This window comes from Microcebus murinus, chromosome 2, assembly GCF_040939455.1.
Source record: "Microcebus murinus isolate Inina chromosome 2, M.murinus_Inina_mat1.0, whole genome shotgun sequence".
NCBI lineage: Eukaryota > Metazoa > Chordata > Mammalia > Primates > Cheirogaleidae > Microcebus > Microcebus murinus.
The window spans coordinates 19,226,305-19,242,919 of record NC_134105.1 but is presented as its reverse complement, the minus strand read 5'-3'; the positions used below and the strand labels follow the sequence as shown (position 1 = coordinate 19,242,919).

At 37.9% G+C, this 16,615-nt stretch overlaps 1 protein-coding gene across 4 annotated transcripts in view; it reads left to right on the top strand.

Moving 5' to 3' along the window:
• Positions 1-16,615, top strand: part of EYA3 (EYA transcriptional coactivator and phosphatase 3) — a 105,008-nt gene that overhangs the window by 64,312 nt on the left and 24,081 nt on the right. For all 4 annotated transcript variants that reach the window (XM_012750562.3, XM_012750561.2, XM_075995645.1 and 1 more), the window contains 4 exons: positions 5,984-6,069; positions 9,357-9,540; positions 12,239-12,378; positions 15,732-15,815. In XM_012750562.3, the coding sequence (XP_012606016.1) occupies positions 5,984-6,069; positions 9,357-9,540; positions 12,239-12,378; positions 15,732-15,815 (494 nt within the window). The remainder of the gene's footprint in view (positions 1-5,983; positions 6,070-9,356; positions 9,541-12,238; positions 12,379-15,731; positions 15,816-16,615) is intronic.

Sequence of the window (16,615 nt, the reverse complement as noted above, 5' to 3'; positions counted from 1 at the left end):
AGTTCCAGCTACTTGGGAGGCTGAGGCAGGAGGATCGCTTGAGCCCAGGAATTCGAGGCTGCAAGAAGTTATGATGAGGCGTTAATACGCCAGCCCAGGCAACCCTGAGACCGTCTCAGAAAAAAAAAGAATCAAGTGGCAAAATTAATTTCAAAATTAATTTTAACTCAGCCTTCTAATAGAGAGTAAGCTCTCACTAATTTTAACTTACTCTTTTAATGAATGTCTTTAGGCTCTGATTTTGTTGATAACACACAGTAGTCTATTAAATTTGACTAGGAGATTTGCTTGTTTTGTTTTTATTAATAGATTTTATTTTTTAGAATAGTTTTAGATTTATAGAAAAATTGAGCAGGTAGTACAGAGTTCTCACAGTATCCCCCTGAACCCACACACACTTTTCCCTTTTATTAACATCTTACATTAGTATGTTATACTTGTTACAGTTAATGAATCATTATTAGTACAATATTATTAACTAAGTCCATAGTTTATTCAGATTTCCTTTGTTTTTACTTGATGTCCTTTTTGTGTTTCAGGATCCCATCCAGGATACCACATTACATTGAGTTGTCATGTCTCCTTAGGCTTTTCTAGACTTTGTAGTTTCTCAGACTTTTCCTTGTTTTTGATAGTCTCAGCAGTTTTGAGGAGTACTGGTTAGGCAAATTATAAGATGCCCCTCTATTGGAATTTGTCTGATGTTTTTCTCATGATTAGACTGGGGGTTATGGGTTTTTAGAAGGAAGTCCATGGAGATAAAATACCTTTTCTATTGCTTCATGTCAGGTGTACATACTATCAACATGGTTTATGATTATTGATGTTGACCTCAATCACCTAGCTGAAGTAGTGTTTGTCAGGTTTCTACACTGTAAAATTACTCTTTTTCCTCCTTTTTCATACTGTATATGTTAGATAGAAATGACTATGTCCAGCCCACACTTAAGGACTTATGCTGCCCTTCCTCTAGGGTGGAATATCTACATAATACATTTGAAATTCTTCTGCACAAGAGATTTGTCTCTTCTCCATTTATTAATTTATTCAATCATTTGTTTATGGACCTGTAGATATTTAATGTATACTTTGGGTCATAATCCAGAACCACCTTATTTATTTTGTTGTTCCGATTGTTCCACCTTGGCCACTGGGAGCTCTTTCAGTTGGCTCCTGTGCCTTTTCACACACTCCCATTTTTTGTTTGTTTAGGTGTTTTTTTGGTTGTTTTGTTTTTTTCCAAGCACTTTCTTACTTCCTGGCACTACAAGATTCTCCTGGCTCATGTTGTATAGTACCTGTCCAAGTCCTATAATCAGCCATGTTTTCAAGATGTCCTGGTTCCTTTTATTAGAGAGAATGCATGTCCTGGTTCCTTTTATTAGAGAGAATGCATGTCCTGGTTCCTTTTATTAGAGAGAATGCATATCCTGGTTCCTTTTATTGGAGAGAATGATATTAGAAACCAAGATCTGCATTCACAGGATGCTCATTGCTACTGGGGTATCAGGTGACATTTCTTTTAGGCTCTCTCAACTGACAGAGCAAGGAAATGTATGTGTGTATACAACCCATGTAAAGATACATATCTATAAATATTTCTATTATGTAGTAATCTGTATCTATGTTAAGTTAAACATGAGTTGTTACTCATTTCTCCAGCTCTAATCCATTACCACATACATCATTCTAAACTCTGTCCCTGAAGTCTGCCAACCTCCTCATTTGCTGGCAAATTAATAAACTTTTCCTGCCTTCTACTAAAAAAACAAACAAACAAACAAAAAGAAACAAACTCCATCTCTTGGTGATCTGTAAATCTCTATTCCAACCATGAGAAACCTTAATTAGGAGACTTTCATTACTTTGATTTACTAAGCTCCTTGAGGGGAAGTTTTTTGTTTTGTGTATTGATGCATCCCAAGCACATGAACAGTACTTGCACATAGTAGGCACTCCATAAATATTTGATAAATAAATGAGTTAATGAATGAATGATCCACTTAAGCCATCAGTTTTAACCAAAATATGCAGTTTTTACTCATTCCCAAATGATCAGGAATTGGATGAGTTTTTGTTAGTTATGTTGGTCACATACTGAAAGTTAAGTTTTAGGAACCCACCTAACTGTCAGCCTCTAGCAGAAAATAATGATTTGCCCTTCACACCTAGTGCATACAAGACTGATATACATGAATCCCACAAGCATTTGAGTATCACCTACTGTATGCCAGGCACTTAGCTAGATGCTGGAGATGATAAGATAGTAAGATTCTGCCTTCATAGAGCTCACGGACTAGTGGGGGAGACAGGAAATAAGCAAATAAATAAATAAATACCAGATTTTGAAAAGTGCCTGAAAGAAAACAATAGACTGTGATTGGGAAAACAAGGAAGGACTTAGTTTTATTATAATAGAAAGGTCAGAGAGAGCCTTTCTGAGAAAGTGAGTTGTGCTGAGGAGGAGTCATGCCAGTAGGACTAGAGGGATAGAGAGAACAATTCAAGCAGAGAGAATAATATTGCAAAGGTCCTCAAATGATAAAGAGCTTGTCTGGTTTTGAGTAACTCATAGTCAGTGGGGTCAAGGAAGGTAGAGTGACACAATGAATAAAATTAGAGAAGTGGGTAAAAACTAAATCTTGCACAGATTTTATGTGCCATTAATACTTGGGTTAACCTTCCAACTTTGAGGCGATGTCACATAATTCAACTCATCATTCTATAACCAGGGTCTTCTGATCAAAGTTCTGTCTGTATATTGACTATATTAAGTGGGCATCTAGTGGGCCATGGTTCTCAGAAGCTTTGAGATGATTTTAAATGAAAAGCTTTTAAATGATTTTGTAGCTCCATTGTCAAAAAGGGAGTGGGGACTATCTAAAAGCAATTGGCCATACTGTGGCATTTCAAGAGCTAACAGCCATTAGATATATAACAATAGGACCTATCACTTGAGTTTTATTTTCTTCTCTATATTTGTACTTTTCATTGCATATTTCATTGCCGTTGCTTTTGTTTTTAAACCCACAATTGAATACTATTTTGTTGAAATAGATATATATACATATACACATACATACACATATATATACAGGATGATCAGTACATTTTTTTTTTAAATACTGGCTTTTTAGTCATACCTGTATGTAGAGTAGGGCATATAGTGAGTGGTTGTGCACATTTTTAGGTGAATTTAGCTTGGGTTCAATGATGGTTATAAGAGCCTAAACAGCATCATTTATTTAATTATTGACTAACTTCCCTCACTAGACTTTAAACTCCATAAGGGCAAGGACTTGGTCTTGCTTATCATTTTATCCCTCAGTGGCTGGAGTAGTTTCTAGGCACATAGTAGATGCTGATATACTTAATTAGTTTGCTGAATGAATGGCCCGTGTTAAAAATGATTTGGTTGAGTTAGAGAAAGAAGTACAATTGAGCCCTGTGAACTTTCTAAGTCAGGAAGCCAAGATCCCCTATGACAGAAGCTACTATTGCTGAGAGAAATTTATTATTTTTAGCATGGCACTTTTTAGAAACTCAGGTAGTTATCAGCTAGCTAATCAAGTCATTAAACTTCCTAGCAGGGATATAATAGAGTATATGGCCAGTTTTTTATTATATCTACCTTTTTACCTCTAGCCCAGTTCAGAAAATGGTCTGAAAATTGTTAAATTTCTAAAACTACCTTGTGAGAGTTCATTGTCCCCCTTGTGTTTAGAGATCACATATGAATGAATTGTACCTTTAGCCATTACTAAATTATCAAGAAGAACAAAGCTATCGGTAGAACAGAGCTAAAGATCAATAGGAGAAAAAGGAGGAGTATATGCCAGAACCAGGACCAAAGGAAAATTGAACTAGAAATGGACTTTGTTGGGGAAGATAAACTTAACAGATTAAATAAATTCTTTATTTTCTTTCCTACCTTAAATCATTTATGTTCAGTCTGTTTTATTTCAGACCTGCCTAGCATAATGTCCTGGTAATAGAATCTGGAAACTAGTCAAATTCTTTTCCCACAGGATTGATTAAAACTATTTATAGAGTCATCTACTTTGTGTATTGTCATTTTTGGTTCTTCCTCTTAGGAAAAACAATGGGTTAAGCCATAGTAGAAAAGAATATGAATATTGATGGGAAGAAAATATCATCTGTAAAGTTAGGAAATACATTTCATTTAGTTGTTCAAGAAAGTAAACCCTTGGCCGGGCGCTGTGGCTCACGCCTGTAATCCTAGCTCTTGGGAGGCCGAGGCGGGCGGATTGCTCAAGGTCAGGAGTTCAAAACCAGCCTGAGCAAGAGCGAGACCCCGTCTCTACTATAAATAGAAAGAAATTAATTGGCCAACTGATATATATATAAAAAAAAATTAGCCGGGCATGGTGGCGCATGCCTGTAGTCCCAGCTACTCAGGAGGCTGAGGCAGAAGGATCACTCGAGCCCAGGAGTTTGAGGTTGCTGTGAGCTAGGCTGATGCCACGGCACTCACTCTAGCCTGGGCAACAAAGCGAGACTCTGTCTCAAAAAAAAAAAAAAAAAAAAAAAAAAAAAAAAGAAAGTAAACCCTTAAGAGTCCTTTAGTTCTCCTGAGACAGGAGTTATAAGAAAGTTACTCTAGACAGTCAGGAAATTTGAACCCTAGCTCAGCAACTGACCCTGAGGAAAGAACCCTGGATGAAGAATTGGGAGATCCAAGTTATGATTTTGGTTATCTACTACTATCTCCATATCTTTGGAAAGTTACTTTAACTCTTCTTTGTCCCAGGTTCTTAATCTGGAAGTTTAGGTTGCTGCAATTGCTGTAACTGACCTTAATCTCATCTAGACACTTCTAAACTGAATATCCTTGGGGAAAGGGATGAAAATTCTGAGTTCTGCTACATTTGTCCTCCTGCCCTGTTCTTCTCCCTTCCAAGTACTAACCAGGCCCGACCCTGCAAAGCCTCCGAGATCAGATGAGATCGGGCACATTCTGGGTGATATGGCCATAGACTCCTGCCCTGTTCTTGATGGAGGTTTCTTATTAACTTTCCCTGTGGAGGACTTCATTGCTAATGGGGGCAAGTAGTCAATCTACCTGATGGTGAATCCCTTATGGTGTGTGACTGCAGTAGGAACCCTATTTAAGTGTATTTATGGAAAGTGAGGGAGAAGAGTTCAAGACCAATACCTCATCATAGCAATTACATTGTCCACCTGAAAAAAATCACTATGGTAAATTCCAGTCACTGCAGTTTTAATTAAAACCCTGCTGGAATCTGTGATACAAGAGTGTAAAACTTAATCCAAATTTCTTGTTTTAAAACAAGCAGCCCCAGTAGCTTAGAAAGTACATTTTTACCTGACCAGAATAATATTTAATATTTTCTGAGTTTTTCCTGGCTCAGTGGTAAAATCTCTAAATGCAAGATCATGGTGTTTGTTGATCCACATTAATAATCCATTATTTGAGTAGAACCCAAGAAGCAATTCCAAGTACTTTAGAATTTAGAGGACCAGCTCTATTTCTCAAAGTAATTATGTTGCATCAAGAAAGGCATGCTTTGGGAGAAGTGACTGTAAACAATATCACAATATAGGGTTTACCAGAGCTCTGCTGATTTACAGTAAGTCACATTGCAGGTGAGTCATTTTCAGCCTCTGGAGAAGATGGACTGGAGTGATTGGGTTTAGTTCTGATTTCATTTCGGGTGTCATTAGTATATTCTGTGAATTATGTATGTATCCTTCTAGGACTTTAGTAGGAAGAGTTGAGACTAAAGTTGCAACAGAAACATGTTTGAAGTGTTATGTTTCTAAGTAAGTCTAAATTTGAGGTATGGCATGCAAAAAGGCAAAACAAGTATTTGTTTCCTTTGCCAGTGTTCTTGATCTCCTTGTAGATGTGTTCACTCAAGATATAATATGTTTTCAATTTTTTCTAGCCTTTTACATAATGTGTTTAATAAAGTATCTTTTAACACTCTCAATCCTATAGCTTCAAGCACAAATGCCAGCCTGATATCCACTTCATCTACGATTGCCAATATTCCAGCAGCAGCAGTTGCCAGCATCTCAAACCAGGTATGGTGCTACTTTTGTACATCCTGTTTATATATGGTTCCTCTAGCTTGCTCTTCTTCCTCTCTTATTTCCATGGTCAATTTGCCCATCTAAGAAATGACCAGGAATGATATGGACTATGGAGACCTTTTTCTGGATGCCTTCAGAACTAGGATCCCGAATGGTTTTTCAGGCTATCATCCAGTTTCTCTTGTTCCTCTGCTAAGCCTCTCTAAAATATGGTTTATCTGCTCCTTTATGTTTGTCTCTTCCTCCTATTCTGCCCCCACTAGAATGGGGGCATGAAGCTCCATGAAGGTAGGAATTTAGTTTTCTATTTTGTTCACGTATATATTCCCAGAGCATAGAAAAATACCTGCCACTCACATCAAAGGCACTTAATAAATATTTGTGGAATGAATAAATAATTACCTCTATTTTAAACCACTCATTCTTTTGTAAACTTTAAAAAATCTGGTCTTGATGATGATATTATTAACTGCTTAAAAGATCAATGGTAATATCTTCAGTGTTTTAGAGGGTTTTTTTTTTTGTTTTTATTTGTTGTTTTCTCTGTAACAATTAATAGTATCACCACTACCTCCATGGATCTTTTTTCTGCCTGCAGTTAACATTCCTATTCTGGTTCATTTTTATATTTTGCTGTTTATGCATTTGTTGATTTTTTTAGTCCACAAATATTTATTGAATTTCTATCTATGTACCTGACATACTTCTAGGGCCTCTTCCTTTCATTGCTTCTCTTTTTGATTCTGTCTTCTAACATGAACAGTGTCTATTTGGTTTTTCTATATGTTAGTTACTTCATCCATAGGAATGTTTAACCACAGTCACAATGTCCATTTACTACAAAAAATGAAAATTTGAATCCTGACTTCGTGATATTTACAGGTTTCCAACTGATTGATGAATATTTTTTCTTTAAAGTCCTGCTGTTTCCCTAAGTTCAGCATATCTAAAACCAAGCTTTCATTCCAACCTTTTTCCTGTCTGCTTGTTCTCCAAAAGTAAAACCACTTTCCCTATGACTTCTCAATTCTTGTCAATGACTTTTTTCCCTTTTTTCTTTTTTTTTAGTTAATTAATTTTTTTAAAAAACAGATGATATCTCCCTCCTGCCTTGGCTGAAGTGCTGCAGTGGCCCAGTCATAGCTCACTGCAGCCTCAAACTTCTGTGCTCAAAGGATTCTCCTGCCTCAGCTTCCTGAGTAGAGGGCATGTGCCACCGCCTGGCTAATTTTTTTTTTTTTTCATTTTAATTTTATTTATTTATTTATTTTTGTAGAGTTGGGGTCTTGCTGTGTTGCCCAGGCTGTTCTCTAACTCCTGGCCTTAAGCAGTCCTCATGCCTCAACCTCCCAAAGTGCTGGGATTACAGGCATGAGCCACTGTATCTGGCTGACGTCAATTATTTTTTCCTTAATAAACCTAGGCCTAAAACCAGACCAATCATCTTCCATTTTTCTCCATACCCTTCCCTAATCCAGCCATTTCTTGAATTCTTCCCTTCCTTTTCATTTTTGCTATCATTTCCCATGTTTTGTTTTTCCCCCCTTTAATCCTGAATTACCATGGTTAATTGCTCATCTCATCTCCATTTTCCACCCGCTATGCTTGTCCATGCTCTAAAATACTATCTGGTTAATTTTCTCTAAATGTCAATTCACCTACACAGAATTTTTCATTTGAGAGTCCCCATTTCCTCTTGTCCCCCCAGTGCATGTGCTCATACACACACACACACACACACACACACACAAGCTATATGTACACCATTGCCTAAAGAATCCAAGTCCTATTGCTTCACCAGTTATTCAAGACTATAGAGATCCTTTGTTTCAATCAAACTCAACATCTGTGGCCCCTTAATAAAACCTTTTCAGGGCCTATTCGTGTTCTCCTCTGCCTATTTAATCTCAAAAAACTCTCTCACGGCCGGGCGCGGTGGCTCACGCCTGTAATCCTAGCACTCTGGGAGGCCGAGGCGGGCGGATTGCTCAAGGTCAGGAGTTCAGAACCAGCCTGAGCGAGACCCCGTCTCTACCATAAAAATAGAAAGAAATTAATTGGCCAACTAATATATATAATATAAAAATCAGCCGGGCATGGTGGCGCATGCCTGTAGTCCCAGCTACTCGGGAGGCTGAGGCAGGAGGATCGCTTGAGCCCAGGAGTTTGAGGTTGCTGTGAGCTAAGCTGATGCCACGGCACTCACTCTAGCCTAGGCAAGAAAGCGAGACTCTGTCTCAAAAAAAAATAAAAATAAAAAAAAAAAATAAAAAAAAACAAAAAACTCTCTCACTACCACAAGCTACAGGGACAGTTATCTTCTCAGTATTTCATTCATTTGACGTATAATTTACTGCCAATTTGTTGGGAATTTTTTTCTCTCTCTTCTCTCATATTAGATTTTTAACCCTCTTGAGTTGTGCTAGTGTGACTTATTCTTATCTTTAGTATTTCTTTTTCCTGCCCGTGCACAAATACACACACACACACACAAACACTGAATTGTATTTGGTTTATTATAGATGCTCAGTGACTATTTATAAATAATTGGTTGTGATCAATTTGCTGTTTATTTGTCACCAATATCAGTGTCAATGGAATTTTTTAAAGGTTTGTATTGGAGCTGTGTGTCACACCTAATTTTCTTACTCTTATTAAGGAGTAATTGATACATGATGAACTGCACAGATTTAAATTGTACAGTTTGATAAGTTTTGCCTTACATATGCCTGTGACACCACCACCAGTTTCCTCCCAGTATTGTAAGGAAACTTTAGTTTTAAAGCAAACTTGTTTCTTTTATGTAAGGAGATAATCAGTTTTTAAACTAGGAAACTTTAATGTAGGAAATGTGCTTAAGATCATCTGTTCTTAGAATTACTGCCATCTAGTGCAGTGGTTCATAAACTTCTTAAAGAGCAGAATCATTCCCTCAAAATTTCTATGCAGAAATTTATAAAAATTCAAAACATAAAATTGGGGGGAGGGGCTGTTATAGAAAAGGGGGCATTATGTGTATATGTATAAGAGTACATGGGATCCTGCCCCTCATCCCAAAGATAGTTCCTGTGATATCTCCTCTTAACTCTTAAGTTTCCGCAGAATGCATTTTGAAAATCATTGATTTAGTTTGGATACTACTAGATACGTAAATGACAAGTGAAATTAATGTTTTTGGGAAAATAATTATGAATAAGAGGGAGAAGAAAACCTCTTGTGTTGAAATTAATGTATACTATAAGAGTCTTGTTTTCCTCCCTGTTCCCTTTGGCCTACAGGACTATCCCACCTATACTATTCTTGGTCAGAATCAGTACCAGGCCTGCTACCCCAGCTCCAGCTTTGGAGTCACAGGCCAGACTAACAGTGATGCCGAGAGCACCACGTTAGCAGCAACCACATACCAGTCTGAGAAGCCTAGTGTCATGGTACCTGCACCTGCAGCACAGAGACTTTCCTCTGGTAAGCACCGCAGCTCTGAAAACCTTGGCTTAAGGGCACTTCATCTAACAGGTGTTTTTAGGCCATGGTAAAGATGATTTTGTTCTGGTTTAAACCACTGTTACCATGCTGTTGCCTTTCCTTCTCAGTTGAGGAATATTTAAATATTGGAAGCAGGCTGTGATGAGTCAGAATGTATGCCTGATTCTGAGAACAGAAGAGTATCAAAAATGAAAAGACTGTGTTTGTGACTCCTACTCTGCCCTCCCTGTAGCTTTAATACGCTTGTCACAGGGAGCTTCAGGATGTTGGTGTATTTGTAGATTGGAGGACTCTGGTTTTAGTTTTTGCATATTTTGAACTGCTGCTAAGACCTCAGAGCCTTGTTTCTGTGTCTTCAATGCTTTTAAGAGTTTGAGGAAAGCTATGGTCCTTTTCGCCAAAGAAATACATAAAGTTTAACCTAGGATTTCAGAAGGGTCACAGCTCTGATATGTATCAATGAATTATGACGTCCAGGTTAAAAACCTTTGACATAAAAACTTCATACACACATTCAGTAAACATATACACATACTTTTTCTCTCTATATTTATGAAAATTTGGTGGTTGACTATCATATGATGTATCTTGAGGAAAGAATTGTTTATCATGGGCGCTGGTGCATGTTTAAAAACTGTGCTGTTGGCCGGGCGCTGTGGCTCACGCCTGTAATCCTAGCTCTTGGGAGGCCGAGGCGGGCGGATTGCTCAAGGTCAGGAGTTCAAAACCAGCCTGAGCAAGAGCGAGACCCCGTCTCTACTATAAATAGAAAGAAATTAATTGGCCAACTGATATATATATATAAAAAATTAGCCGGGCATGGTGGCGCATGCCTGTAGTCCCAGCTACTCGGGAGGCTGAGGCAGGAGGATCGCTTGAGCCCAGGAGTTTGAGGTTGCTGTGAGCTAGGCTGACGCCACGGCACTCACTCTAGCCTGGACAACAAAGTGAGACTCTGTCTCAAAAAAAAAAAAAAAAAAAAACTGTGCTGTCCATCTCACCCTTACCAGTCTAGTAAGTAAGACATACAAATGGACAGTGCTTCATACTTACATAAATTTGAAATAATTACAGGTATTGATTAAAAACTAAGGTTTTGAATTCATTTCTCCTAATGTCTTTGTTCTTCATAACAATTTTAACTCAAATAATGGAGAATTTCAAACATAGAAGTTGTGAGAGTACTATAATGAACCCTTACGTATCCATCATCTATCTTCAGCAGTTAACAACTCATGGCCAATTTTGTTTCAGCTATACTTCATCCAGTTCCCTCTCTAAATTCCAGGCATTGTTCTGTAAATTATAAGCACAGTACTCATTAACATAACTACAGTGCTATTATCCCATCTTAAAAATTCAATACTAGTATTTCTTAAATTAAGTGCCAAAAGATATTCATATTTCCAGTTTTCTCATAAATGTTATAAGTTGTTTTTCTTTTTACATTTTATTTACATTAGGGTCCAAGTAAATACACAGTGTATACTTATTTCAAAACAATGTGTTATACATGAGAAGTATATATGATTTTTATTTGTTAAAAATAAATAGAAAATTTGAAGGGAGAAAAATTAGAATTCAAATAAGGTCTACATATTGTGATTGATGGGCATATATTTTTTGTTTTATCTCTCTTCTAACTTATAAATTTCCCCTTTTCCCCCACTTTTTAATTTATTTCTTGAAGAAACTGCATTGTTTATCCCATACTGTTTCCCAGTCTGAATTTTGCCGATTATATCCTCATCGAGTAGTTTAACATGTACTACTGCCTTCTGTGTTTTATTATAAATTAGTAAATGGATCTAGAGCAGTATTTTTCAATGAGAGGCAATTTTGTACCCCAGGTTGGCAATATGTGGGAACATTTTTGGTTGTCATGCTAGTTGGGAGGGTGCCACTGGCCTCTTGTGGGTAGAGGTCAAGGATACTGCTTAACTAAACATCCTACAATGCATAGGACATCCTTCCACAACAAAAAGTAATCTGGCCCAAAATGTCAGTTGTGACAAGTTGAAAAACTCTGACCCAGAAGCTTGACTGGCCAGGTGCAGCAGCTCATGCCTGTAATCCTAGGACTCTGGGAGGCTGAAATGGGAGGATTGCTTAAGCTGAGGAGTTCAAGAGCAGCCTGACCAAGAGCAAGACCCTGTCTCTACTAAAAATAGGAAAGAAAAAATTAGCTGGGCAACTAAAAATAGAAAAAATGAGCTGGGCATGGTGGTGCACACCTGTAGTCCCAGCTTCTCGGGGAGGCTGAGGTAGGAGGGTTGCCTGAGCCTAGGAGTTGGAGGTTGCTGTGAGCTAGGCTGATGCCACGGCACTCTAGCCTGGGCAACAGAGCGAGACTCTATCTCAGAAAAAAGAAAACAAATAAAGAAGCTTGACTAGATTCAGGTTCAGTTTTCTTTGGCAAAACAACTTCATAGATGTGTTCCTCCATCAAGAGGCAAGCATATAAAGTCTGATTTTAAACTCTTCTTGTGACATTAGCCAGTGTTGATGCTCAGTATCTAGATCTACATTCCCTAATTACTTTCGGAAAGTCTAGTTTTCCAATTTTTATCCCTGCATTATGACATAGAATCAAGCACATAGAATCCGATGACACTCTTCCTGCTCTGGTTTTTATAGCCTGTGACTACTGGCAACATGTCTTGTTTTTCCTTTCCAGGAGACCCTTCTGCAAGCCCATCTTTGTCCCAGACTACACCAAGTAAAGATGTTGATGATCAGTCCAGGAAAAACATGACTGGCAAGAACCGGGGCAAGAGGAAAGCTGATGCCACTTCTTCCCAGGACAGTGAATTGGAAGTATGGGAAGAAACTCATTTGAGTTACCTACATTGTTTTTTCTCACTTCTTAAGTTTATGAAGCATATGTTTGAAGTTCATGGAGATATAATGTGGTACCTTGTTATGTCCACTTTAATTCCTGAGCAAAAGAAACTGAACTGGCCAGGTGGAAAAAAAAAAAAGTAAAAACACATTTCTCCATATCCATAACTTTCCTTATCCTTTTCAGATGCTTTTCATCAAAAACATTGAAAAAGCTTTGCCAAATTAGATTGCCAAGTAACTTTTTAATGGAAAGAACAAAATATTCTCAATATTCCAAAGTAGAACAGAATAAATAATGCATCATATTCAGAAAGCAGAGGGAGTCACAAGTGATATCATACTGTTCTCCATTCAGAAATCCACTAAAAGAAAAGTAAGGGGACTAGAGTGCTTTAAACCACGTTTCTATAAGACACAAACAGATCTGGTAACTTATTAGTGAGATTCACACTGATTTATTGTATAATGTAAGCACTATAAAGAATGTATCGGCCAGGTGCGGTGGCTCACGCCTGTAATCCTAGCACTCTGGGAGACCGAGGCGGACGGATCACTCAAGGTCAGGAGTTTGAAACCAGCCTGAGCAAGAGCGAGACTCTCTACCAAAAATAGAAAGAAAATTAGCTGGACAACTAAAAAATATATAGAAAAAATTAGCTGGACATGGTGGCACATGCCTGTAGTCCTAGCTACTCGGGAGGCTGAGGCAGAAGGATTGCTTGAGCCCAGGAGTTTGTGGTTGCTGTGAGCTAGTCTGATACCACATCACTCTAGCCCGGGCAACAGAGTGAGACTCTGTCTCAAAAAAAATAAAAAAGAATTTATTGACATATATTTGATTTCATTGTTAAAGACAAGAAAGTCACCCAAAATGCTAAGAAGAATGCAATTTTAACATTACCCTTTGGTTTTCTGTTTTCAGTTTTTCTACAATGTAAATATCTCTACAAAAAATTTTCTAAAACTTAGCTGAGTGTGGTGGCATGTAGCTATAGTCCTAGCTACTTGGGCAGCTAAGGTGGAAGGATTGCTCAAGCCCACAAATTCAAGGCTGTAGTGAGTTATGATCACCACTGAACTCCAGCCTGCATAATTGAGGGGGACCTTGTCTTTTAAAAAAAATACCTATGAAACAATAATTCGTCATTCTGTCCTCCTCCTAACCTCTAGTAACCTCTATTCTACTTTCTCTCTGTGAATTTGTCTATTCTGGATATCTCATATAGGCAGAATTATGCAATATTTATTCTTTTGTATTTGGGTCCTTTCACTTAGCATAATGTTTTCAAGGTTTATCCATATTGTAGCATATATCATAATTTCATCCCTTTTTTTGTTTGAATATTTCATTATATATATGTTATATATATTTTGTTAATCCATTCATCTGTTGATGAACACTTGGAATTTTGCAACTTTGGGCTGTTGTGCATAATGCTACTTTGAACACTGCTACATAATTTTCTGTTTGAGTCCTTCTTATCAATTCTTTTGATATTATTAAAGTAGGAGTGGAATTGAATGATGTGGTAATTCTATGTTCAACTTTTTGAGGAATCACCAAACTGTTTTCCACAGTAGCTGTACTGTTTCTTTTCTTTTTTTTTGAGACAGAGTCTCGCTTTGTTGCCCAGGCTAGAGTGAGTGCCATGGTGTCAGCCTAGCTCACAGCAACCTCAAACTCCTGGGCTCAAGCAATCCTCCTGCCTCAGCCTCCCCAGTAGCTGGGACTACAGGCATGCGCCACCATGCCCGGCTAATTTTTTCTATATATATTAGTTGGCCAATTAATTTCTTTGTATTTATAGTAGAGATGGGCCTCGCTCTTGCTCAGGCTGGTTCAAACTCCTGACCTCGAGCAATCCTCCCGCCTCGGTCTCCCAGAGTGCTAGGATTACAGGTGTGAGCCACCACGCCTGGCCTCTCTTTTTTTTTTTTGAGACTGAGTCTCACTCTGTTGCCCAGGCTAGAGAGCCGTGGCATCAGCCTATTTCAAACTCCTGGGCTCAAGTGATCCTCTTGCCTCAGTCTCCGGAGTAGCTGGGAGTACAGGTATGCGCCACCATGCCTGGCTAATTTTTTCTATATATTTTTAGTTGGCCAATTAATTTCTTTCTATTTTTAGTAGAGACGGGGTCTTGCTCTTTCTCAGGCTGGTTTCAAACTCCTGACCTTGAGGGATCCACCCACCTTGGCCTCCCAGAGTGCTAGGATTACAGGCATGAGCCCCTGCACCAGGCCTATTGTGAAGGGTTTTTGGGTTTTTTATTTTGAGAAAAAGTTTCACTTTGTGCCCAGGCTAGAGTGAGTGCTGTGGCATCAGCCTAGCTCACAGCAACCTTAAACTCCTGGGCTTAAGCAGTCCTACTGCTTCAGCCTCCTGAGTAGCTGGGACTATAGGCATGCACCACCATGCCTGGCTAATTTTTTATATATATTTATTTTAGTTGGCCAATTAATTTCTTTCTATTTTTAGTAGAGACGGGGTCTCAGGCTGGTTTCGAACTCATGACCTTGAGCGATCCGCCCGCCTTGGCCTCCCAGAGTGCTAAGATTACAGGCGTGAGCCACCACGCCCGGCCTTATTGTGAAGTTTTTAATTATTTTTCCAATCACCTTACTAGTTATGGGGCTTATCAGAGTTTCTATTTCTTCTTGAGTCAGTTTTGGTATTTTCTGTTGTATATTTGTAGGAATTTGACCATTTCATCTGGCTTATCTAATTTGTTGGCATACAATGTTCATAGATTCTCTTTTAATCCTTATTTCTGTAAAAATCAATAGTAATGTCCCCATTTTCATTTTTGACTTTAGTAATTTGAGTCTTTTTTTTTTTCTCAGTCATTCTAACTAAAGGTTGTCAATTTTGTAGATACTTTCAAATAACCAGCTTTTGATTTTATTGTTTTTTTCTCTATTGTTTTTCTGGTCTCCATTTTATTTATCTCCACTCTAAGCTTTATTATTTTCTTTCTTCTGCTGGCTTTATGTTTATTTTGCTCTTCTTTTTCTAGTTCCTTAAGTATAAAAGTAAATATTATAGATTTAAGATCTTCTTTTTTAACATATGTAATTATAGCTGTAAATTTCCCTCTTAGCATTGCTTTCACCATATCCCATAAAATTTAATATGTTGCATTTTTGTTCATTTCACAGTATTTTCTAATTTTGCCTTTCTGATTTCGTCTTTTACACATTGGTTGTTTAAGGTTGTGTTGTTTAATTTTCTCGTATTTGTGAATTTTCCAGTTTTCCTTCTGTTATTGATTTCTTGTTTTTTTCCATTGGAAAAGATATTCATTATTTTTTATATTTTCTTCTCTCAGCGGGTATTTTTGTGGGACTTGGATGAAACCATCATCATCTTCCACTCTCTTCTTACTGGATCCTATGCCCAGAAGTATGGAAAGGTAATTTAAGTCTTCCTTTATTGTAACTGTTCCTCTTCTGGACTACATAGGTGCATAAGTAAAATTATTTTCTCTGCTACCTCCATCTTACCCTGTTGGCTTTTCACTTTCCATATAAAACTTCAACAGATGGCTTGCACCAGGCAGGCTACATGGTAAAGCTAGAGACTGCTAGCACCAATGCTGAAAGCTTAAGTTGTTTGAGAGTGACATTTATGAAGATTAAAGTATATGGCCCAATGCAGTGGCTCATGCCTATAATTCCAGCACTTTTGGGTGCCAAGGTGATCCTCCTTGATCCTCAAGGAGGATCACTTGAGGACAGAAGTTTTATGGGCAACATAGTACAATTCTGTCTCTACAAAAATAAAATTAGCTGAGCATGGTGACATGACACATGCCTGCAATCCCAGTTACTTGGGCAACTAAGGTGGGAAGATCACTTGAGCCCAGGGTTTGAGGTTGCAGTGAGCTGTGATCACACCACTGCACTCCAGCCTGGGCAACAGAGCAAACACAGGAATGATGCTCAAAACAGAGTAGAGTTTCGGGATTATAATCCAGAGACTGATCTGTTATACCCTAAGATACTTTTAACAGCCCAAACTGAGCATTTCATGTAGCCAGGTATGTGTAAGTAAAATATATAGATAAAATATCTTTCTAAAATAGATTATATGCCTTTTTAAACTAAATATACCAAACAAAATTTAACTTACTTTATCTTCAATGTAAACATCTTTTTTTTTTTTTTTTTTGAGACAAGTCTCGCTTTGTTGCCCAGGCTAGAGTGCCATGGC